At 41.2% G+C, this 25,105-nt stretch overlaps 1 protein-coding gene across 1 annotated transcript in view; it reads right to left on the minus strand.

Annotated features, from left to right (window-relative positions):
- uts2r2 (urotensin-2 receptor 2) overlaps positions 1-25,105 on the minus strand; it is a 142,040-nt gene that overhangs the window by 67,818 nt on the left and 49,117 nt on the right. Inside the window, exons 4-6 of the mRNA XM_060844201.1 lie at positions 14,884-14,926; positions 1,223-1,287; positions 692-748 (exon numbers count right to left, since the gene is read on the minus strand). Coding sequence (XP_060700184.1) covers positions 692-748; positions 1,223-1,287; positions 14,884-14,926 — 165 coding nt within the window. The remainder of the gene's footprint in view (positions 1-691; positions 749-1,222; positions 1,288-14,883; positions 14,927-25,105) is intronic.

Consider the following 25,105-nt stretch of genomic DNA (forward strand, 5'->3'; position numbering starts at 1 on the left):
AATAGAAGCAGGAACTGGGAAAACATTGTTTATCAATGGCCTGTTTCCACATTGTAGGTAATCAAATCAAAAACAGACTATTTCAAAGGGTTGCATGCCATCTGAAAGCAGTGATATATCAACTTTAAAGCCATTCATATTTTTCCTATTTTTAAGATGTGAGTAGGGAACAATCAATAAGGCTCAGGAAATAGATCAGGATTAGTCTGACAGCTATTGAAAATTGAAATTACTGGTACCCACTGCAATTGCTCAAAATTCAATGGGCCTTATAACCTTGCTCAAGGCCGAGAGAGAGACAATATTTTTTAAAAAGCAAGGGATGCACAGATTTTTTTTTATCCTTTTTGAAAATAAGGCTAGTACAATTGCAACATTTAAAAGATATTTGGATGGGTAAATGAATAGGAAGGGTTTGGAGGGATATGGGCCAAGTGCTGGCAGGTGGGACTAGATTGGGTTGGGATATCTTGTCCTCATGGACGGGTTGGACCGAAAGGTCTGTTTCTGTGTTTCTCTATGACTCTACATAAGGCAATGATCAGTATACACAGTCTCAAAGTGGTCAAGACATGATTGAGAGGAGGGAATGAGAAAGAATGAGAGGAGAGAGATATTAGTTAAGGAATAACCATGTACATCGTCATTCTTGCTACTCACGTAAGTAATCAGGATATTTCAGGAGTGTTACCTGTAGAGTGCAAAGTCTTCTTTATCAAATATATCCTTTATTTGCTCTCCAAAGTACCTGCAAATATAATTTTAAATTAACAGCAGGCAAATATCCTAACCTACATGCTCTCTTCCGTTAAAAGCATTTAATCATTTTAAAGAGCCTCACAGCACCCAATTTCTCCTCCCAGCCTGCATATCACTGATTAAAGTTACTACTAATCAGTCTATTGCATAGTTTTTGGCTTTATATCTCTAAAACAATGAAAGTTCCAGTTAGGAATGCTGTCTGTTTGTTGCTTAACAATTTTGCTTATCTGTATCTTTCTTTAACATTGAGATGGACTCTTCATACATAACCTGCCCTCCTGAGTTCAAGACAGGACATAATCAGTTCCAATTTCCAGTTCTGTTCACTATCATATGAGACATGAATCTTGGGTAAATGTCTGGCGACACCTTGATCAGACTTAACTCAGCCCTTTAGCTTGATGAAACTATCAACGAGAACACATTAAGAATTGAGCGAAGTGCAAACAGCAGATCTTACCTATAGATATTAACAAATTGTTTCCCCATTGATAGTGCTCCAGAGTGCAAATCTAGAATGGAGGCCTGAAAGTAGAGAGATATTACAACAGTTGATGATTTGAAAAGCCACAACAAAATTTGTCCCTCCCTTTAAACATTGAGTCATTTACCAACAAATGATATCTACTGAAAAATATACCGCGGTCACTGAAATTTGATTAATTTCTATTTATTCATGACCAGAACATTTCATATAATCCTGTCAGACATTTAACACTGATTTGCCTGCACAAGGTTAATTTGTGAACATGCATAAAAAAGGAAATAATCAATCAATCAGTTTGTTAATTCATCTCGATAGAAATAAAGCTCATTAAAATAATGTTTAATAAGCTCATAAAATTAATATTGAAATTAAGATCCATGGTTGAAACAAATGTTTAACATCTGAAAATGTAAAGAGAAAGCTGCTTTGGATATTGGAAATCTGAAACATAAGCCATGTTTCTCTCAAAAAAGGACAGGTCAGAGTGGGATGATGCCATGCCCTATATCCTTGCTGGTGTTTTACCAGTGATAGAGAGATGTTGGCCAAGCCATAAACCCTTGAGCAAATTAAAGTAGTGAGAAGAAATGCCCATCTTACAAAACAAGGTTACATCTGATAGTCTGGCTGCAGGTTCAGGAAAGGTGGTTCCCACATGTTCAAAGTTTTGTGCCCCAGAAGGGACTCCCACAGAGGAAAGGATTACCCACTTGAAACTCCTATCTTTCTTCTTCTTCCTCTCACCCTCCTCGGACTTCCACTCATCACTCTCTCCCCCCACACCAGGGTCTGCCTGCTTGGTTCTGCTATTGGCTATATGACTTCCAGATCAGCCTTCCTCATGGCTCCTTGTCAGGGACTGACAGAGTCCCGGCAATGGCCACAGCTCCAGTGGCGCCAGGGGGCCTGAAGATCACTAGTTCTTGATCATCTAGAAACTCTGAGAGGCAGAACATCCTCCCACAGGAAGCCAGCAGACTGCCTGAGTGCATACAATCTCGTGGTGGCTTCCAAAGCCAATGTGAAGTGAGTAATCCCTAGTTTTGCAGCTGGAGCCAGGGCTGCCCCAACATCACCACCGCATACAATCCAGCCCTTACCTAAAATCTTCCAGAAACATTTAAACAGGTCAGAGAAAACACAGAAACAAGTATTTCAGGTTGATAAAGTGTTCCTACCAGTTTGCTCCACAGATCAACTAACTGAAGGTTCTCAGTATGTTGTGCTTTTGTCTAGAAGTTAGCTAAAGCTCCTAAAGTTACTGTCAATTGACAGTGTCCACTGACACTGAAACGCTAGCCATATGCCAATCAAACCATTCTAAGAAACTGCAAGACCAGCATGTATCTGAAGTAGATCAGAATGTGTACAACTTTGCTAGCTAAAGAAATCAAGGAGGCTCTCTATTTAAATACCAAATAATACCTTGGTGTCCAACATGATTTTTAATTCCATGTACAAATAGAGCAAAAAGAATATAGTATTTGCACGTTCAGTTGAATATCCAGCAGAGAGATATTATCAGGCTCTTGTCAACAGAATTCCAAGACTTCTGGAACTCTGCTAGTAAATTTGAAAACCAGAGATTAAATAATGCAAGAACTCCACAAGTAGAACAGGGCACGAGAGATACAACATAAAACACACTTATTTTCCATCTCCTGATAATATATCTGAAGTGTATTCAGTTTCAAATCTAATTTTAACATTGTGCACTTCATCATTAACAAATTATTTCTGATCTTTTTTGGCTTGAAAAGGAATATGCTTTCTTTTACCTGAAACAGTACAGATAGTCATAAATAAAACAAAAACCACAAAAGTATGAACCATTTTGCAGCTCAGGCAGCATCAGTGATGAGACTAGAATAATAAGTATTATTTAATGTTATTTCATTCCAGGTGTATTTTAAAATAAATTGCTCAACTGGTTATTTTTGACTTTATGGTCTCATTCTCTTCCCTTCATTTCTTCAAAAAACATATAGCTTCTTCCAAATTCCTTAGAGTAATCTTGAGTATTCACTTCCATTTAGTTCTACTTATCTACATGAAAACATTTGGTTTCATTTGCTAGCATTCACGTTGTTTTCAGTTTTCGCTCTCATTCAAACTTATGTCCCATCATTAGCTGCAAGCATCATTTGTTCTCCACACTCTGTTCTCTCAACCATTCTTCCAGTGTCAGGCCGGACACAAGAAAGGTTCATTTAAAACCTCACGACTAGGCCAGCTGGAAAAGCTGAAGCCCACCCGCTGAAGAATGCAGCCATATTCCATTTCACCAGAGGGAAGAACATACAACATTCGACAAAGTTCATTCCAACCAGTTGTTACCCAAGAACTGAGTGTGAAAGTTTGTCTTAAAGTATCTGAGTGCTATTCAACTTTGGTGTAAATCAGAGGCCAGTCTCATCCTGATATGGGTGTTTCAGCAAAAGTTAAGAGAATTAATCCATGTTTCTCTCCTTTGCCTGATCTACAGAAAGCAAATTCAATGAAATAGAAATCAGATAAGTTCTTCAACAAGTCGGGAATGCAGCACATCAAGTTACTAAAAATTAGCTCATTGTTCTCCAAGATGAGACATAAAAGCAATGTTCCTCTTTCAACAAGTACAAATTAAAAATCAATGGTTAGTCACTTATTTTATGTTGTTTGGGCCCATTGCTGTTTCAGCTACCACATTGCTACACATTTTTGTCCAATTTTCCCACTATAAAAATCATTGGTGCATCTGTCTACATTAGTATATCATATAAACGTGTGTGTTGCTACCGTTGAATGGCCCTGAGGTGACATAAATGGTATAAGCCAATCGCCCATTTATTGTCGAATCTGTCTGTTTAACATGCTTCTCTTGCAAGTGTTGACCAACCTGTTTTGTAAAATTCCTATTTACTGCATTATTGCTGGAGATATTAGCTTATTCAGGAGGGTAGCAGTTAAACAACACATAGACCGCAATCACTTTGAAAGGTCATATATGAAAAGTAATTAAGTGGAGGCGCATTTGTGATTCCAAAGTTGCACAGTGAAATTGGTCACTCACAGCATTACATATTTGTTTACTTTGTTTGATACATCATGTGGGACATGAAGCTTGATATTTTAATTGAGGCATCTCTCATCAGTATGTAAACATTTTAAAACTTTGTCAGCTATAATTACTATCCATAAGGTCAGAGTACAACACTGGGTAACTGGGAGTTGAGTGTGTGTTGCTGGAAAGACATAGCAGCTCAGGCAGCATTCTGATCCCGACTCTGATCTCCAGCATCTGTAGTCCTCACTTTCTCCTACCGGGCAACTGGGAGACAAGAAGGAAGACTGGCAATTATTTCTCTTTGTTTGAATGACTGTGTTTCATTAGAATTTCAAAGAATGAGGTGGAATCCAATTGAAACTTTAACATTCTAACAGATATACAGATTAGATGCAAGGAGGTTGTTTCCCTTGGTCGAGAAGTTTAAAACCAGCGGATACAGTCTCAGGAGCTTTTTTTTTGGGATAAGGGTGCCACTGGTTAATCACCTAATTGGTGGAGGGTAATTAAGAATCAACCACATTTCTATGGGTCTAGAGTCACATGTAGGCCAGACCAGGTAAAGATGGCAATTTCCTTCCCTCAAGGACATTAATAATGAGGTGGGATTTTCCAAACATCATCAATGGATTTGTGGTCACCGTTAGACTCTTATTTCCAGATTTCAATGGAATTCATATTCCACCATCTTGCATGGCAGGATTCAAACCGGATTCCCAGAACATTACCTGGGTCTCTAGATTAACAAACCAGCAATAATACTAAGAGGCCATTACCTTCCCATGAACATTGTGCAATCAATGGCGAACATCCCCACATCTGACCTTATGACACAGGGAAAGTCATTGATGAAGCAGCTGAAGATGGAACGGCCTCAGACACTACCCTGAGGAACTCCTTCAGAGATGTCCTGGAGCTGCAATGACTTACCTCCAATAACCACAACCATCTTCCTTTGTGTCAGGTATGATTCCAACCAACAGCAAGTTTGCCCCCTGATACCAATTGATTCCCGTTTTGCTTGGGCTCCTTGACGTCACACTCAATCACCTGCTGCCTTAATATCAAGGACAGACACTTTCATCTCACTTCTGGTGTACAGCTCGCTCATGTCTCTATATTTGGACATGGCTATATTAAGGTCTAGAGCCATTCCATCAGTCTGCTGTAAAATTATTCCTGCATTGGTCCCAGTATAGCTCAGGAAGCTAACACAAAATAAGATTAGATTTCTCCATTGTGATGATGCATATTGAAGCCTCCATTTGTACCAATTTCCTAGTTAAGACACAATTGCAAAGGTTAACAAAGGTTATATTGGGCAGATGTTCAGATGTATTGGCCCATTATGCACAAGGCACTTACTGGATTATAATTCTAAATCAAACAATCAAATTACTCATATAAAACACAGGAGGGATGTGCCTGATTGTGTACAATAGTCCTCCATCTTTTAGGTTAGGAGCACCTGGTTGTATGTGCTACTGTGATCTGACTGATTAGCCTTGGTGACAAGATAGCAGACTCACACCTGTGGGACAGGTATCACATGAGAAATGAACGCAAGTTAGTAATTATTCATATTCAGATGGTCTTCTTTGAGGCACTCTCAATCATTTCCTATAAAGCTACGACAGCAGACCTGCAGGAATGACAGCAATGGTCGATTTATTTTAACAATCCAAACAGGGCTGCTGTAGTTCCACTCGAGACAAGATAATCGTGGGTTTTCGTAGAACTCTACTGCTTCAATGATTTCATGAACCTGGTATTATATCCCTTTTTATATAAAGTGTTTGAAATTAGTTATGTGTTTTAACTTGTGTTTAAAGCCTCTAAGGTAATGAAAAATGAACATCAATGCATCCATTTATTTGGAACAGTTTTGTTATTGCTTAAATACTTTGTTCAATAGATTCAGAAAAACATTTCCTATTTCTAACAATACTTTAGAGAATTGGAAAAACACCATCGGCACTTTTAAATGCCAATTTCAATTACACGATTAAATTGCCTAATGGTTTGCCCAGTTTCTGCAATACGAAACACACAATAAATTCTATAACAGACATTTCTGCATCACTGAAGTCTATCCAAAAAAGGATTTATAATGATATTAATTAAGGAATCTGCAAAGACATCTGGGCACAGAACCTATCCTCTCCAAGACTGGCATTATGGATTCAGAGGGAGGGAGGGAAAGAAGAGAACCTTTACTAATCATTTCTAATTTAACATGCCTGTAGGATGTTAAAAAACAAACACAACTGATCTGAGGGATATGAAACAGCAGTGAAATGTTTAATTATACTATTAATCTTTCGACAATTTCAATCGTGTTTACCTTCCAATCACATTCAGGAGAATATCTACTGTAAACATATTAAATTTAATTTAATGAAACTGATGCAATGTAATAAAACAGGTATGATAAAAAAGACAAGAAATTATCTGACTTTTTCATTGGAAAATGAGGGAGGGTAAATGAAATGTGAAAAATGTTATGTCAGTTTTAGAAAAAAGTATTTTCTTTCTAACACTGACATAACATTTTTTACGTTGTACAGACTGCAATTTGATTTGTTCACTGATCAAGACTGGAACAGTATTGAAATGATTCTGATCTCTTTAATAAAAAACAGAACAAAAATTGGATAATGTAGAAAAGTTTAACAACGCAGCAGCTTTTATCTCTGACAGCCAAATGCAAGCTACTTGAGTGGAATTTTATGAGTGAGATCTTCAAGGGTGTGAGCTTGACAACAATTTCCAAGGTTGCATCAATGGCCCATTTATTTGTTGTACTTAAATTTACAAGCACTTGTAACCCCTAATTGCAACACGAAAAGCACTCAATAGGAAAAATAAAATTGTTGTGTTCAGTATATAAAAAATAAAATCAACAGAACAATTGCAGATAAATTCAATGCCATGACGGGCTTACTTTTTTTGAAATACTGAAGTAAAACTCAAAGCTGGAGAAACTCTCCAAGTATGGTAGCTTCTGTGCAGAGAGAAACAAGAGTTAATGTTTTGAGTATAAAAATAGGTCAGGTATCCCTTTCTCCTCAACTGAGGTTTGCACCCTATCATGGCCGACAGAGCCAACAACCGCATCCAATCCATGGGCAGCACAGTGGCTCAGTGGTTAGCACTGCTGCGTCACCAGGACCAGGGTTCAATTCCAGTTCAAGGTGATTGCGTATATGAAGTTTGCGCATTCTCCGTAGCTGCATGGGTGTCCTCCGGGTGCTCCTACTACCTCCCACAGTCAAAAGATGTGCAGGTTGGGTGGATTGGCCATGCCAAATTGCCCATAGTGTGAAGGCTAGGTGGGTTAGTCATGAGAAATGAGGAATCACAGGGATGGGTTGGGTCTGAGTGGGAACCCTCAGACAGTTAGTGAAAACTTGATGGGCCGAATGGCCTGCTTCCTCGCTATAGGGATTCTACGATTTTATTCTATGATTCCATTTCCTGCTCTTGCACTGTCATGCCTTCCATTCCCTGCCAGCATCAGAATAGAGATTTCCGTGTCCTCACTGCCCACTCTCCCCACCCCCCACATTAAAAGGAATATCCTCCACTATCACCCGCCCTATAATGCCAGTATCAAACATATCTTCTCCTCTGTCACAATTCCATAGGAACTGTTCCCTCCACAATATACTGGTTCACTCCTTCACCATCCCCACTGTCTCATACCTACCCCACAGCACCTCCTCATTCAATCACAGAAGGTGCCCTTTCACCTCCTCCTTCTTGACTGAACAAAGTTCAGACACTTCTTCCAGGTGAAGCAGCAATTTACTTGTATTTCTAGTTTACTGCCTTCACTGCTCAAAATGCAGTCTCTTCCTCATTGTGGAAACCAAACACAGATGGATGCCTGCTTTCTGGAACACCTCTGCTTTGTCCACAAGTATGACCACAACGTTACAGTGACTTGTCACTTCAACATTGTCCTTATGCTCACTGTTCTGTCCGAGACCTGCTGCATATCCAGTGAAGTCCAATGTTGCTGCAGAACCTGCCAGTTAGACACTTCAGAGACTTCAGGACTCAACATTAAGCTCAATGATTTCTGACAACGAACTTCGCTCCTTTTGATTAAAAAAAAGTTAATTCCCACTCTTCGTCCAAAAGCCACCACCTGTCCCCCTACCCTCTACTACCTTATCATGCTTTTCAAGGCTTTGCTTTCAGTCAGATTCCATTTGTATCCTGTTTATTGCACCTACTCTGCATCAATACCTTGCCTTCTCCCAAAACCATTCTCACTCCCTTTGCCTTTTGTCCTGTGACACCTCTGACATTCAATCGCCCTGAACTCTTCTCTGACCGGCCCTTTGTTTCCACTTGCCCATCCCCACTTTTCAACAGTATAAAACCCATGATTTTTCCACCTCTCTTCAGTTCTAAAGAAGAATCATTGGACTCAAAATGGTAACTCTGTCACTCTCTCCATAGAAATTGGCAGATCCATTGAGCTTCTCCAGCACTTTATGCTTTCTTTCAGTGTTAAAAATATGAGTTCAAAAGTTTATTGACATCCCCCTCAAGCAGATGAATTTTCTGATAACTTGTGACATTTTTACACTAGGATTTGAGACAAATATTTTTCACAGAAAATATTTCATTTCCATCTCAAAGCACAGATTGTTCTGTTATAAATATGATTTATCTAGAATACATTAGGAAAGAATAATACCAATTTTCATGCTGTGAAACCCACATTTAAAATTACTACACGTTTGCAATGAGTTAACATTTTCTGGCACACATTTTTAAAAAAATACATGTAATTGGAGTCTCCCAGGTTCTGGCACAAATTTGCAATTTGATTCCCCATTGTCAACCTTGAGGGACAGCTAGAAAATTAAAACAGACAGCTAATTGGCTTAATCCATGTGATGGTCAGGATAGAGTAAGCATTAGTTGCCCTCTGACTGCACTCAGTCTTTTAGTCTTAATTTCTTGGGGAGAAGGGGGTTTGGAAATGGAGTGAAGTTTTAGAAGAGCATGGAGGTGGGTTAGTGGGTGGCAACAATATAAACTTCTGCCAAATAAATATAACTCAACGCATTTCTATCATTGCTCAGTCCTTTGAATTGTTGCTGTGTCATCATAGTCTTACCAGACCATAGGGGCTGCTCTCTTTTTAGAGAGAAGCAACTGGTGGTAATTTAACCTGAGGGCCACCAGACCTCAGGGGAGGAAAGAGCTTGAGAAGGACAGCCCTTCATGATAACCTCAAACCGGTGATGGGAATTGAACCTATACTGCTGGCATCACACAGCTCTGTAAACCAACAATCCAGCCAACTTATCTAAACCGATTCCAAGTCCCTTGAATATAGGAGTTGGAATGTCATGTTGAGGTTGTACAGGACATTGGTGAGGCCTCTTTGAAATACTGTGTCCAGTTCTGGTTGCCCAGTTATAGGAAGGATAATATGAAGCTGTAGAGAGTTCAGAAGAGATTTACTGAGTATATTGCTGAATGTGAAAGGTTTGAGTTATAAAGAAAGGCTAGATAGGCTGGAACTTCATTCACTGGAGCATAGGGAGTTCAGAGGTAACCTTAGAGAAGTTTATAAAATCATGAGTACAGAGGGGGTAATGATAATTGTCTTTTCCCTCAGGTGAGGAATAACATGTCGAGGCAGCACATTTTTAAGGTGAGAGGAGAGAGATTTAGAAAACACAGAGGAAATTGTTTTTACACAGAGGGTGGAATGAACTTCCTGAGGAAGTGGTGGACATGAGTACAATTACAACATTTAAAAGACATTTGGATAAGTACATAGACAGGAAAGGTTTGGAGGGATTGAGCCAGGAGCAGGCAGGTGGGACTAACTGAGTTAAGGTTTATGTTCGGCATGAACTGGTTGGACTGAAGGGTCTGTTTCCATGCTGTATGACTATGATTATATGGCCCAGTTAACGTTATATTTTCTGATTAGGAAAACTTACTAGAACTTGAAAAATTATTTCAAAGGACCATCAGTCTATTTCACTTCATCTGGTTCCTCGTGTTTTCTTGAAAGCATCTGAATTTTATTTACAAAATGAAATACATTTTATCCACCCATCCAATATATTCATAAGTTCTGGTTTTTCCAGCTAAAGAGACAATGCCGATGCCAGAGCAAACAAAAATGAATCAACATTCCAATAAAGAAATGAGCAAACCCAATGACTCCCCCAAGTGCACAATATAGCTCCATTTCATAACAAGTATGAATTCGTGAGAGACTCCATTTGGAAAATGGTGTGTTGATGCAGTGCATATTTAAGACATAGGGGCAGAATTAAGCCATTTGCCACTGAGTCTGCACCATCATTCAAACAGATCATGCCTGATCTAAAATTCCTCAACTCTACTATTCTGTCTCTTTCCCCATTAGCTTTGATTCCATTACCATTTTGAAAATATCTGTATATTTCAGCCTTGAATATACTTAATGATCCAGCCTCGAATATACTTAATGATCCAGCCTCAACACCCCTTTGTGGTGAAGAATTCCACAGATTTATAGACTGCTAAGAGTAGAAATTCCTCGTCAATTCAGTCTTAAATGTGCAACCTCTTATTTTGATATTTGGCTGTCTGGTCCTAGAATCTTCTACAACAGGAAACAACTTTTCTGCATCTACCTTGCCTCTCATTCCTCTAAACTCCAAAAAGTTATCTTCTCTACAATCATTCTCACGCCCTTTGCCTTTTGTTCTATGACACCTTTGAGCTCCAATCTCCCTTAAGCTTTCCCTGACCTACGCTCCTCTCAACGTTTCAACAGCATAAAATCCATGACTTATAAATCTCTTCAGCTTTGAAGTAGAGTCAAGTAACTCTGCTTCTCTGTACACAGAAGCTATCAGACTAACTGCATGTATCTAGCATTTTCTATTCATATATCACATTCTTTAAAATCAGAATCACATTTGTATTGCCTTCTTAAATTAAACATAAGCAGTGAAGTTTGGGTTATGGGGTTGATGGTGGCATTTCGGGAACAAGAGGGGTAAGTATCAAAATGGAGAACAGTGTTCATGGTTTAAAGCTGTTAATTATAATGTTGACTCCTGGAGGCTATAAAATTGTGTTTCTGGATCTGCAGTCTCTCTACTCTTGGCAAATTAAAATTGCTCAAACCATGCCAGTTGTCCAGAATGTTGTGGAGCTTAATGTTGTCTTGCTTTTCTATCTGAGGGGGGCACCTGGGAGGAGAGTGTAGTGCAAGGTAGATCCAGTTCCTGACCCGAGAGGGGGATCTGACCAAAGGGGAGCATTTCTGCTCCTCTTGACCCATGAGGAGTACAGAGAAGGCATCTGTAGTCTCCTTGAACTTGTTCTCATTTGACTGCAGCTACCTTAGGCCCAGGACTCCAATCTGGCCACAGTTTAAATAATAAGCACATTAAATCCACAGCTTCAATCTTTATTACTGAACCTCCTAGGAGTAGATTGGCTACCCATGCCTCATTCCACTTCAAAGAAACCATTACACTGATGGGTGAGAGCTACATTCCCAATGCACTCAGAAGATCTGGCTCATTTAAGCCTCATGTCTCCATTCAAACCTAACCAATCATCCACATTAACATTTCTTTTCCTTTGGAAGCAGTGGGGGCAAAATGAACACAATGTTCCGGATGTGGTCCCATGCAAAGCCTGTCATAGGATTGAGAATGGTTCACATCCAACAGTAACATCACCTTATCATTATGAGTTGAATAAGGTTTCTCAAAAAGATATTTGAACAAAGTGATACTAACAAATTAAATTTACACTGAATAGACTTCCTACATATTCCAGTTTGATTCTGGTTCTCACCAGTTAACCTTGCTTGCATTACAACTAAATTAGGAATGGTTAGGGTCGAAATTGAAATAGATCAAATATTCCACATATAATCATCATTAAACATTGATTGTTAGCTAATGTACTCCCATTCATTATATTTCAACACCTTCACCGGACAATATAAAAGAATGAGTAATTTACTTTGTGTTACATAATTAAATCATAAAACCTCTTCCATATAAATTCAATTTTCGCAATCATTGCCTCAACATCGCATTCTATGCCCTCTCCACACCAAATGGCTCAGTCATTGACAAGCCCATTTTGGAACATTTTATTTTCTCTACACTGAGCCCTCCACTTATATCCAATCCTTTTCCTTCTACTCCTACCCTGAAAACAAAATCTCCCCTGAATCACATACAACTACACTTTCAGACTCTTAATTTTGACATTTTATTTGCCACCATACATCTACAGTCATAGATATATTCACACTAGCCTTTCTCCTCTCTCCCTTTAATGTCCTTGTCCTCATTTACTCCCCCAAGTACCAATCTGACATAGCTCCCACCTTCATTTCCTTAAAGAGAGCTGGTACAAAACTGTTCAACTCAGCAAGGTTAAGGGTACAGGGGAGTTAATTTGGATAGTGAATGAAAACTACATTCCAGAGAGGTCACAGGAGAGAGGCAATGAGAGTAGAGGTTCACTGAAGGAGGAAGAGACATAGAGTCATAGTCATGGAGATGTATAGAAGGGAAACAGATTCTTCGGTCCAACCCGTCCAGATATCCCAACCCAATCTAATCCCACCTGCCAGCACCCAGCCCATATCCCTCCAAACCCTTCCTATTCATATACCCATCCAAATGCCTTTTAAATGTTGCAATTGTACCAGCCTCCACCACATCCTCTGGCAGCTCATTCCATACCCGTACCACCCTCCGGGAATGAGACCCTTAAATATGAAGGGGAAGTGGAGTCAATTGTAAGTTTGATTTCTTTCAGCGCCAGCATGCTTATCGGTTCACCCAATGATGAAAGCCACAACTATTATAATGAATGCTAAGGGAAGTGCAGAAGGATTTCGGAGGCACAGCCTGGAATGACTTATGTATGGGAGAGAAGTAATAAGTTGATTATCTGTTCATGTTGAGTACAGTGCAAAACTGAGAAGGACACATTACTCTCAAATTGCCAGGAGAGTGAAAATTACCATTGAAAGCAAAGACTTAATGACATTTCCATGCTGCATGACTATGACTCTATAACATGGAAGAGAAAGAGAAGGAGAAAGTCTCATGAGCCTTTGTCATCAGTTGTAGCCCACAAAGCAGCAATGTGGTACAACACCAGTCTGAGACCATTGCTGAATAGCACATGCTTTGGACTCATTCTGTTAAGTGATGTTACTTTGGATCTGACCGAAGTGAGTGCTCATTTGGATCTCATTTCTTCAATTGGTCCTTGGGACCAATGAATATTGAGGTGCTGTTAATGCTGACAAGATAACAGATTAGGTTATTCCACAAAAATGTTCTGCATTATTTTATCCTGTAGGAGGTTCTCTTCAGGGTTTTTTTGTTTGTATCTTATTATGTTTCACAGCCATATAAGTGGAGCACTCTGTCTTCACTGACATATATATGAGGCTCAGAATGATAAAAACACAATATGCTGATCAGCACATGCTCATTCTCAGCTGCACAGTGTGTGTAACTACTCCAAGGGTCCTCATTTGCAACAGTGACTTTAGTTCTGCCACACAGGTACCTCAGAAGTCCATGCAGTAGAAAACAAATGAGCAGGAATACTCCTCAGCAGATTAAAGTGTAACTGTAAAAAGAGAAATAGACCAAACATTGTTGTGATGACATACCACAGACCTAAATCACTGGGCCTGACCTTCACCATCAAAGCAGGTTGGCTCAAATCAGGAAATTTCCTGGCTCAGCACAACCACCTCAGGAAATGCCCTGAGATGACATTTTTATTCCTGAACGGCGGGTTTTGGAGACAGACAGTCAGGTCTACCACCCCCAGATGGGGCCACAATGGGTGCCATGTGCCAATATTAGTTGGTTAAAAGATACATCTCAGTCCTCGAGCACTTTATTTCAGTTGCCTTTAAAAGTATTAGGTCTTCAAGCACACACTCCTCTCACCCTGATTACTCCCTATGCCTGATCCATGTTAATCCACCCCACTGGCTCCTCATACCCTCCAAGTCACTCATGCCCAATTGCCAATCATCCATTCCATAACAACACATGTTCCTCAATCATCTCAATGGTTTGCTCTGTGCCCAAGACAATCTTGTGCCATCTCATGTCCCATACGTCCCACACATTCCCATGGCCACCTCTAAGCTGTATGTTATCTTCTTGTCAACTTATGTCAACTCATGAACCCCCAATTATCTCCTTGGCTCCTCATAGCCATTGCGCCAACATGGAACCCAACACAGGTTCATTCCTTTGAGTTGCAAATTACTTGAGTGAAAGGTGGGGAAAATAGTTTATGTAGCAGGACATGATTTTCAATGCTCCATGTCAGAAAACCCAACTAGGTGTATCTTATTTACATCCAACACGCAGAATCTTGAGCTAATATTCCAGGCTCCTATGTTTGTGTGTAGAATCTAGGATAAAAAACAACTTTGAACTTGGTATCCAAGTAAAAATACCCTCAACAAATCACGGAATACCATAGCATAAAGTCGGGATGTAGTCTTAATTGTTACTTAAGCATGAAAATTTAAAAACAAATCACTTACCCCACCATCTGATCCTCCCAAGGATAGCCCTTTCTTTGCTATACTGTAAACAGAAAATAAGGTCTGAGTTCACAAAGTGCTCTTAAAATCATGGGAATGCTGGCTGGGTGTACATATCTATTGACAGATTTACATTAGTTCATTCTGTGTGGTCAGTACGACATTCAATGGAGTCAAGGTCAAGACTTAGGTAAGGCTCATGTTTCTTTAACAATTCTTCAACAAATGTACAAAAGAGATGTAATCCACTACTTCTTTGAAACTCCATTTTTAATTAATCTGTGGTAGAAAACAGAATATTGAATATATGCCCTGATAAAATAGCCCCATCAAATAATGAAGAAAAACACTAAATCCAAGATAATAAGGTTGAAATTTCTAGACTAAGTGTGTGGAAACAAAAGATTTTTCAAGGGAGCTAAGAATTTTCCGTGGAAATTGGTTTCACTGGAATTACATCCTTCAAAACTGACTTGCACTAGACAAGATATGTTTGTCCTAGTCAACAAGTGACTACATTCCCACAATCTGGAATGCAGATTTATGGCCATTCCAAATTGATTGCCAGTGTAATTCTTTGCACATTGATAATTACTTAGTGAATGTTTTCCAATTGCACAATCACACCTAATGATGGATATTGTGTTGCGAGTTCTGTAAACATGGGCTAGGTGGATACAGTCAGTACCTTGCTTACAAACAGCCAAAGGGACATGCTGTTGATATGATCCACCAATCAAGCTTTTGAACATATGAATTAGATTAGATTAGATTACTTACAGTGTGGAAACAGGCCCTTCGGCCCAACAAGTCCACACCGAAGCGCAACCCACCCATTCCCCTACATTTACCCATTTACCTAACAGTACGGGCAATTTAGCATGGCCAATTCACCTAACCTGCACATCTTTGGACTGTGGGAGGAAACCGGAGCACCGGCAGGAAACCCATGCAGACACGGGGTAAATGTGCCAACTCCACACAGTCAGTCGCCTGAGTCGGGAATTGAACCTGGGTCTCTGGCGCTGTGAGGCAGCAGTGCTAACCACTGTGCCACCGTGCCGCCCATGATGGCCCACATTCATCACAATGTCACTGAAATTCATATACCACATTATTATGTGTGCAATAGGCAGATTGTCTTTTTGTCTTGGAGACAGCGTTCTATTAATGGTGAACATCACTCGGATAGCTGCTGCATAGTAGCAGTATTATACAACTAGCATCATCTGTTGCTCAATTCTTTGAGAAACAGGGTAATTTGAAGTAGACAGGGCAGTTTTTAGGAGCAAAAGTGATGGCTTTAGGCCATATCATGTGTTTGAGTGATATACAACAAGAAGAGTGGTTGGCTAACATGGTGCCACTGTTAAAGGTGGTAAGGACATGCCAGGGAACTATAGACCGGTGAGCCTGACCTCGGTGGTGGGCAAGTTGTTGGAAGGAATCCTGAGGGACAGGATGTACATGTATTTGGAAAGGCAAGAACTGATTAGGGATAGTCAACATGGCTTTGTGCATGGGAAATCATGTCTCACTAACTTGATTGAGTTTTTGAAGTAACAAAGAGGATTGATGAGGGCAGAGCGATGAACGTGTTCCATATGGACGTTAAGAAGGCCTTCGAAAAAGTTCCCCATCAGAGACTGGTAAGCAAGGTTAGATCTCATGGAATATAGGGGGACCTAGTCATTTGGATACAGAACTGACTCATAAGATAGAAGACAGAGAATGGTGATGGAAGGTTGTTTTTCAGACTGGAGTGCCACAAGGATCAGTGCTGGGTCCACTACGTTTCATTATTTATATAAATGATTTGGATGTGAGCATGAGAGGTAATGTTAGTAAGTTTGCAGATGACACCAAAATTGGACGTGTAGTGGGCAGCAAAGGAGGTTACCTCAGGTTACAACGGGATCTTGATTAGATGGGCCAATGGGTTGAGGAGTGGCAGATGAAGTTTAATTTAGCTAAACGCTAGATGCTGCATTTTGGGAAAGCAAATCTTAGCTGGACTTATACACTTTATGGTAAGGTTGCTGGGGAGTGTTGCTGATCAAAGAGACTTGGAGTGCAGGCTCATAGCTCCTTGAAAGTGGAGTCGAAGGTAGATAGAATAGTGAAGGCGGCATTTGGGACACTTTCTTTTATTGGTCAGAGTACTGAGTACAGGAGTTGGGAGGTCATGCTGAGGCTGTACAGGACATTGGTTAGGCCACTGTTAGAATATTACGTGCAACTTTGGTCTCCTTCCTATTGGAAAGATGCTGTGAAACTTGAAAGGGTTCAGAAAAGATTTACAAGGATGTTGCCAGGGTTGGAGGATTTGAGCTACAGGGAGAGGCTGAATAGGCTGGGACTGTTTTCCCTGGAGCGTTGGAGGATGAGGGGTGACCTTACGGAGGTTTACAAAGTTATGAGATAGTATGGATAGGATAAATAGACAAAGTCTTTTCCCTGGGGTGGGGGAGCTCAGAACTAGAGGGCAAAGGTTTAGGGTGAGAGGGGAAAGATATAAAAGAGACCTAAGGGGCATGTTTTCATGCAGTGGGGTGGTGCATGTGTGGAGTTGGCTGCCAGAGGAAGTGGTGGAGGCTGGTACAATTGCAACATTTAAAAGGTATCTGAATGGGTATATGAATAGGAAGGGGTTGGAGGGATATCGGCCAGACACTGGCAGGTGAGACTAGATTGGGTTGGGATATCTGGTCGGCATGGACGAGTTGAACCTGAGGGTCTGTTTCCATGCTGTACATCTCTATGACTCTAAGTGATCTGGTCAGGGTCGCCATTATCCAACAGGATGGCTTTGATGTGCCATATTTCAGCATCAATGTCCCACAGTGAACAAAATAAGTTGTCAATAAGGTCAATCTCATAGCGTGTGGAACTGTAGGTATCCCAATGATGTACTAACCGTGAAGATAGACAGTGGTTGAGAACTTCCCAAGCTAATTTCTCACATGGCACATCAAGGAAACACAGCTCATTCAACTGGCCTACTTCAAATGCGAATTTGAGCACAGGATGGAGCCTGGTAAAAATTTCTTCGCACTTGACAAGTAGCTGCAGATTCACAAACAGCAAAAATACACAATGGGTAGGAGGTTAGATTTGGTGAACCAATTTGAGGATGTGAAGAATTTCACTGACAACCACTTCAGGATTGTCATTTGGGCACGCAGTGTGGCATCCTTGCACGTGCTGGAAGCTAGATACACCACAACAGTCTTTGCAGTCAGAAAGAAAATATACACAGATTCTCCCTATCCAAAATAGATCAAATCCATTGCTGTGAAGGAGTCATATACAGACGATAGGCTTCTCTCCCTCAAGAGCAAAGTTAACTTGTTGGGTTTAATAATCTTGCAACAGCTTCACAGTCACGTTTACAGATAGAAACACTCTATTTTGCAGACATTTTTTAAAAAGCTTTGGTGAGATCTTAACTCAAATTCTCATGATTACTAGTCCAGTTTTAATAGTTCTGGAACATAGCAATTATGATACTGTACCACAGAAGGCTAACAGCAAAAAAAAGATAGAAAGTATACTTTTTATAGCGATGCGTTCAATGCATAATCTAAAGAAATTACTCCTCTCCTAATTCCTATTCATCCAAGCTAAACAGAATTATTTAGTTAATGTTGTCCTTTTGCAGAGTTGCATCTAATGACGGTCAGAGTGTCCTCAGTGCTACTGAAGATTGGCTAATAGTATATATTTATTAAGATCAAACTGAAATAATTAAATGAAATCTGGGAGACTGTGCATCTTCCATCAAATACAACCACTTTCAGCTAATTCAGAAGATGCGGTTATTTTAGAATATTTTTAAACGCAATGCTAAAGATGCTAAGTTTAGGCTATAACAAATTGTCAAGTTCTGTGCATTATCAATAAGATTTTTGTTAAATGTCAATTTTAAGTCAAACCCATCATAAATCTGCAAGTCAATGGATAAAAGTACAAGTATCGTTTTTAAACCAGGTCTCATGTCAACTGAGCTATCAGTAGTAAAATTATGTCCTGACAAAAGACTTCAAAAAGAACCGACACTGCCCTAAAAGTGTAACAGAACAAAAACAACATATAGTTGAAGAACAATCATGAATAAAGGCTGTGTCAGCTGCTTCAAGGCAACGGAGTTAAATTCTGTTTTATTACTGTCAATTTTAGGACAATGATGAGTGTTTTGGGATCACATTCACCAGTTTAGGTTGTTTAGTGAAGTCTGAAACCCAATGGCCTCAAAAATGACAAGTAAAGTAAACTAAAAGGAATTACAATGGAATTCAGTGAGACATGAAACTATATCCAATAATTCTTCAGTGGCATGATTTAATATGACATATAAAAGTGCATTTTTGGCAGAGTGACTTAAGGAGGAAGTGAACTCTCTTGCTTAATACTGTAAATTTTATTTTCTAATGGATCAAAATGCATTTTTATGATACATTTGAAGTGTATGATGATTCAGCTTTAATGAATAAAGAGCTAAAGAAATTAACCATACTCTAAGGCAGAAGCAAGATACTTGATTAGGTAACACCGCATTCACACAGACATGACATTACATTACCCACATTTATCATACAAAGTTACCTTTATAAAGGATACAAGATAGACTCCTTGAGGATAGGGACCTAATTTAACTATAACCAGTTAAGATGATACTCTTGCAGTTCCCTGATGATGAGTCCCCTGCCAGTTATAAACTGTACTAATTTGTCTGCTTGCAAAGGGTTTTGTTCTATCATTGATGGCTGGATAGGTGGTTTGCGAAACAGTGACACCAACTGCATGGGTTCAATTCCCACATTGTCTGAAGTTACCATAAAGGATTCTCCATCTTAACCTCTCGTCTTGCCCGAGGTGTGGTGACCCTCAGCTTATAACCACCACTAGTCATCTGCTTCTAATGAGACAACAGCCTGGGAAGACTACAGTGACTTCAACTTTAACAAAAAACATTCATCAAAATTCTCCATGTTTCTTCATCTTTGCCTTTGTGTTAGACATAAAGAACATCTGTCCACATAGGGGGAAAGGGCTGTATGAAACAATTCTCGAAAAACATAACAAACTTCCTCGCTGGGAATTCACATCTCTATCACTTGTTGCAGAGCCTCACACTTCACTGGCACTGCAGAATGCAGACATGTCAGCTCCCATTCACACTCTTTTCATAGAAGGCTCATGAAAGTATATTTCTGCCTTTGGCTGACAGCGCTTCATAATTGGAGTAATTTACTTTCTCTAATATAGCTGCAAACTCAACATATTGCAGTAATTTATATACGAGTCAGCATGCTGTCAGAAATGCTGCCTTAGAAGTCACAACATGAACAGAGTAATCCTGGGTCAAAAATGTTGTCTGTCTGCTCCAGTTAGCTCCAGTTAAAGAAACAACACGATGATCACAATCATCTACATGAGCAGTACATACCTGCTACAGCCCAGAGAGTGAAATGTATACAAAATAAAATGACAAATTCAAATTACTAAACCTTTGAAGCAAATTTTCCACAACTAGTCCTTACAAGGCTGAGATACTGCGACAGTCCTGTCCCCTTAGTCCAAGAACTCCCCACCTACGTTCGGGACACCACCCACTCCCTCCACCTCCTCCATGATTTTCGAATCCCCGGCCCCCAACACCTTATCTTCACCATGGACATCCAGTCCCTATACATCTCCATCCCCCATCACGAAGGCCTCAAAGCCCTCTGCTTCTTCCTTTCCCGCCGACCCAACCAGTACCCTTCCACTGACACCCTCCTTCGACTGACTGAACTGGTCCTCACTCTGAACAACTTCTCTTTCCAATCCTCCCACTTCCTCAAAACCAAAGGAGTAGCCACGGGCACCCGCACGGGCCCCAGCTATGCCTGCCTCTTCGTCGGATATGTGGAACAGTCCATCTTCCGCAGCTACACTGGCACCACCCCCCACCTTTTCTTCCGCTGCATCGATGACTGTATCGGCGCTACCTCGTGCTCCTACGAGGAGTTGAACAGTTCATCCACTTTACTAAAACCTTCCACCCCGACCTCAAATTTACCTGGACCGTCTCAGACTCCTCCCTCCCCTTCCTAGACCTCTCCATTTCTATCTCGGGTGACTGACTCAACACGGACATTTACTATAAACCGACCGACTCCCACAGCTACCTAGACTACACCTCCTCCCATCCTGCCCCCTGTAAAAACACCATCCCATATTCCCAATTCCTTCGTCTCTGCTGCATCTGCTCTCAGGACCAATTCCAATTCCGAACAACCCAGATGGCCTCCTTCTTCAAAGATTGCAATTTCCCCTCAGATGTGGTTGATGATGCTATCCATCGCGTCGCCTCCACTTCCCGCTCCTCCGCCCTTGAACTCCGACCCTCCAATCGCCACCAGGACAGAACTCCACTAGTCCTCACCTACCACCCCACCAACCTCCAGATACGTCATATCATCCTTCATCATTTCCGTCACCTCCAAACAGACCCCACCACCAAGGATATATTTCCCTCCCCTCCCCTATTAGCGTTCCGGAAAGACCACTCCCTTCGTGACTCCCTCGTCAGGTCCACACCACCCCACCAACCCAACCTCCACTCCCAGCACCTTTCCCTGCAACTGCAAGAAATGCAAAACTTGCGCCCACACCTCCCCCCTCACTTCCCTCCAAGGCCCCAAGTGATCCTTCCATATTCGTCACAAATTCACCTGCACCTCCACACACATCGTTTACTGCATCTGCTGCACCCAATGTGGCCTCCTCTACATTGGGCAGACAGGCCACCTACTTGCGGAATGTTTCAGAGAACACCTCTGGGACACCCGCACCAACCAACCCAACCGCCCCGCGGCTGAACACTTTAACTCCCCCTCCCACTCTGCCAAGGACATGCAGGTCCTTGGCCTCCTCCATCACCAGACCATGGCAACACGACGCCTGGAGGAAGAGCGCCTCATCTTCCGCTTGGAACCCTCCAACCACAAGGGATGAATGCAGATTTCTCCAGCTTTCTCATTTCCCCTCCCCCCACGTTTTCTCAGTCCCAACCCTTGGACTCAGCATCGCCTTCTTGACCTGCAATCTTCTTCCCGACCCCTCCGCCCCCACCCCCTCTCCGGCCTATCACCCTCACCTTAACCTCCTTCCACCTATCGCATTCCCAATGCCCCTCCCCCAAGTCCCTCCTCCCTACCTTTTATCTTAGCCTGCTTGGCACACCCTCCTCATTCTTGAAAAAGGGCTCATGCTTGAAATGCCGATTCTCCTGCTCCTTGGATGCTGCCTGACCTGCTGCGCTTTCCAGCAACACATTTTTCAGCTCTGATCTCCAGCATCAGCAGTCCTCGCTTTCTCACGGTCATCACCAGTTTAAAATAGGAAGCAATTCAGACATAATGAACTAAAAGTATATTTGCAAAATTGGTTTATATGTGGTACAACACAAATTAAAATTCATGTTTGCTATGAAATAGATCAAGGACAAAACGGTAATTAGGGAGAAAATAGGGCCGCTCAAAGATCAGCAAGGTGGCTTTTGTGTGGAGCCGCAGAAAATGGGGCAGATACTAAACGAGTATTTTGCATCAGAATTTATTGTGGAAAAGGACACGGAAGATATATAATGTCAGGAAATAATGGTGACATCTTGAAAAATGTCCATATTAAAGAGGAGGAAGTGCTGGATGTCTAGAAACACAAAGTTGGATAAATCCCCAGGACCTGATCACTTCTACCCTACCTGTAGGAAGCTAGGGAGGTGATTGCTGGGCTTCTTACTCAAATATTTGTATCATCGATAGTCACAGATGAGGTGCTGGAAAACTGGAGGTTGGCTAACGTGGTTCCACTGTTTAAGAAAGGTGGTAAGGACAAGCCAGGGAACCAGTGAGCCTGACGTCAGTGGTGGGCAAGTTGTTGGAGAGAATCCTGAGGGACTGAATGCACATGTAGTTGAAAGGCAAGGGCTGATTAGGGATAGTCTACATGGCTTTGTGCGTGGGAAATCATGTCTCACTAACTTGATTTGAGTTTTTTGAAGAAGTAACAAAGAAGATTGATGAGAGCAAAACAGTAGATGTGATCTATATGGACTTCAGTAAGGCGTTCGACAATATTCGCCATGGGAGACTGATTAGCAAGGTTAGATCTCATGGAATACAGGGAGAACTAGCCATTTGGATACAGAACTGGCTCAAACATATAGGACCACCTGGAAGGTGGTGGTGGAGGGTTGTTTTTCAGACTGGAGGCCTGTGACCAGTGGAGTGCCACAACAATCAGTGCTGGGCCCTCCACTTCCCGTCTTTTATATAAATGATTTGGATGCAAGCATAAGAGATAGAGTTAGCAAGTTTGCAAATGACGCCAAAATTGGAGGTGTCTTGGACAGCAAAGAAGGTTACCTCAGATTACAACAGGATTTTGATCAAATGGGCCAATGGGCTGAAAAGTGGCAGATAGAGTTTAATTCAGATAAATGTGAGGTGCAGCATTTTGGGAAAGCAAATCTAACCAGGACTTATACACTTAATGGTAAGATCCTAGGGAGTGTTGCTGAACAAAGAGACCTTGGAGTGCAGGTTCATAGCTCCTTGAAAGTGGAGTCGCAGGTAGAGAGGATAGCAAATAAGGCATTTGGTATGCTTTCCTTTATTGGTCAGAGTATTAAGAACAAGAGTTGAGAGGTCATGTTGTGGCTGTAAAGGACATTGGTTAGGCCACTGCTGGAATATTGCGTGCAATTCTGGTCTCCTTCCTATCAAAGATGTTGTGAAACATGAAAGGGTTCAGAAAAGATTACAAGGATGATGCTAGAGTTGGAGGATTTGAGCTATAGGGAGAGGCTGAACAGCTGGGGCTGTTTTCCCTGGAGAGTCTGAGGCTGAGGGGTGACCTTAAGAAAGTTTATAAAATCATGAGGGGCATGGATAGGGTAAATAGACAAAGTATTTTGCCTAGGGTGGGAGAGTCCAGAACTAGAGGTCATAGGTTTAGGGTGAGAGGGGAAAGATATAAAAGAGACCTAAGGGGCAACTTTTTCACACACAGGGTGGTACGTGTATGGAATGGGCTGCTAGAGGAAGTGGTGGAGGCTGGTACAATTACAGCATTTAAAAGGCAACTGGATGGGTATATCAATAGGAAGGATTTGGAGGGATACGGGCCGGGTGCTGGCAGGTGGGACGAGATTGGGTTGGGATACCTGGTTGGCATGGACACGTTGGACCGAAGGGTCTGTTTCCATGCTGTACATCTCTATGGCTCTGTAAGAAGTTGGAGAGTCATACATGACCCAGCTGGTCCATGCCGACCAGGTTTCCCAAACTAAACTAGTCCCATTGACCTGTGTTTGGCCCATATCCCCTTAAGCTCCTCCTATTCATGTACCTGTCCAATTTTTTTAGAAATGTTGTAACTGTACCTGCATCGACCACTTCCTCTTGTAGTTCATTCCACATATGCATCACCCTGTGTGAAATGGTTGATCCACAGGTCCCTTTTAAATGTTTCTCCTTTCCCTGTCAACCTATGTTTCTAGGTTTGAACTCACTTCCCCTATGGAAAAGACCTTTGGCATTCAACTTATCTAAGCCCGTCATGGTTTGATAAACCTCTACAAAGTCACCCCTCAACCTCACACACTCCAAGGAAAACAGTCTCAGCCCATCCAGGCTCTCCCTGTAACTGAAACCCTCCAGTCCCTGTAACATCCTTTTAAGTCTTTTCTGCACCCTCCACAATTTAATTATATCCTTTCTACAGCAGGGCAATGAGAACTGTATGCTGTACTTCAAAAGAGAGCTCACCAATGTCCTGTACAGCCGCAACAAGGTCTCAATTCCATTACTCAATGCTCTGATCAATGAAGGTATGCGTGCCAAATGTCTTCTTCACCAATCTGTCAACCTGTGATGCCACTTTCAAGAAACTATTTATCTGAACTCCTGGGTATCTCTGTTCAAAAACACCTTGTAGCAGCTTTCTAGCTGCTAAAATACAGATACTGATTTGGGCAAACAGCAAGGGATAATGGGAACATTAGCCAAGTGAAACTCTAAAATCACAAAAACCCACACACTGACACAATGCAAACACAGCAGCCAGATACTAATGACCTTAGTATAATATAAAAGACAACATTTGTCCTGGACAGACAACCCCCAAACATACTCACTAAACAAAGGACAGCACAGAAAAAGAAGCATCAAGT

This window comes from Hemiscyllium ocellatum, chromosome 25 (genome assembly GCF_020745735.1).
Source record: "Hemiscyllium ocellatum isolate sHemOce1 chromosome 25, sHemOce1.pat.X.cur, whole genome shotgun sequence".
Classification (NCBI taxonomy): Eukaryota; Metazoa; Chordata; class Chondrichthyes; order Orectolobiformes; family Hemiscylliidae; genus Hemiscyllium; species Hemiscyllium ocellatum.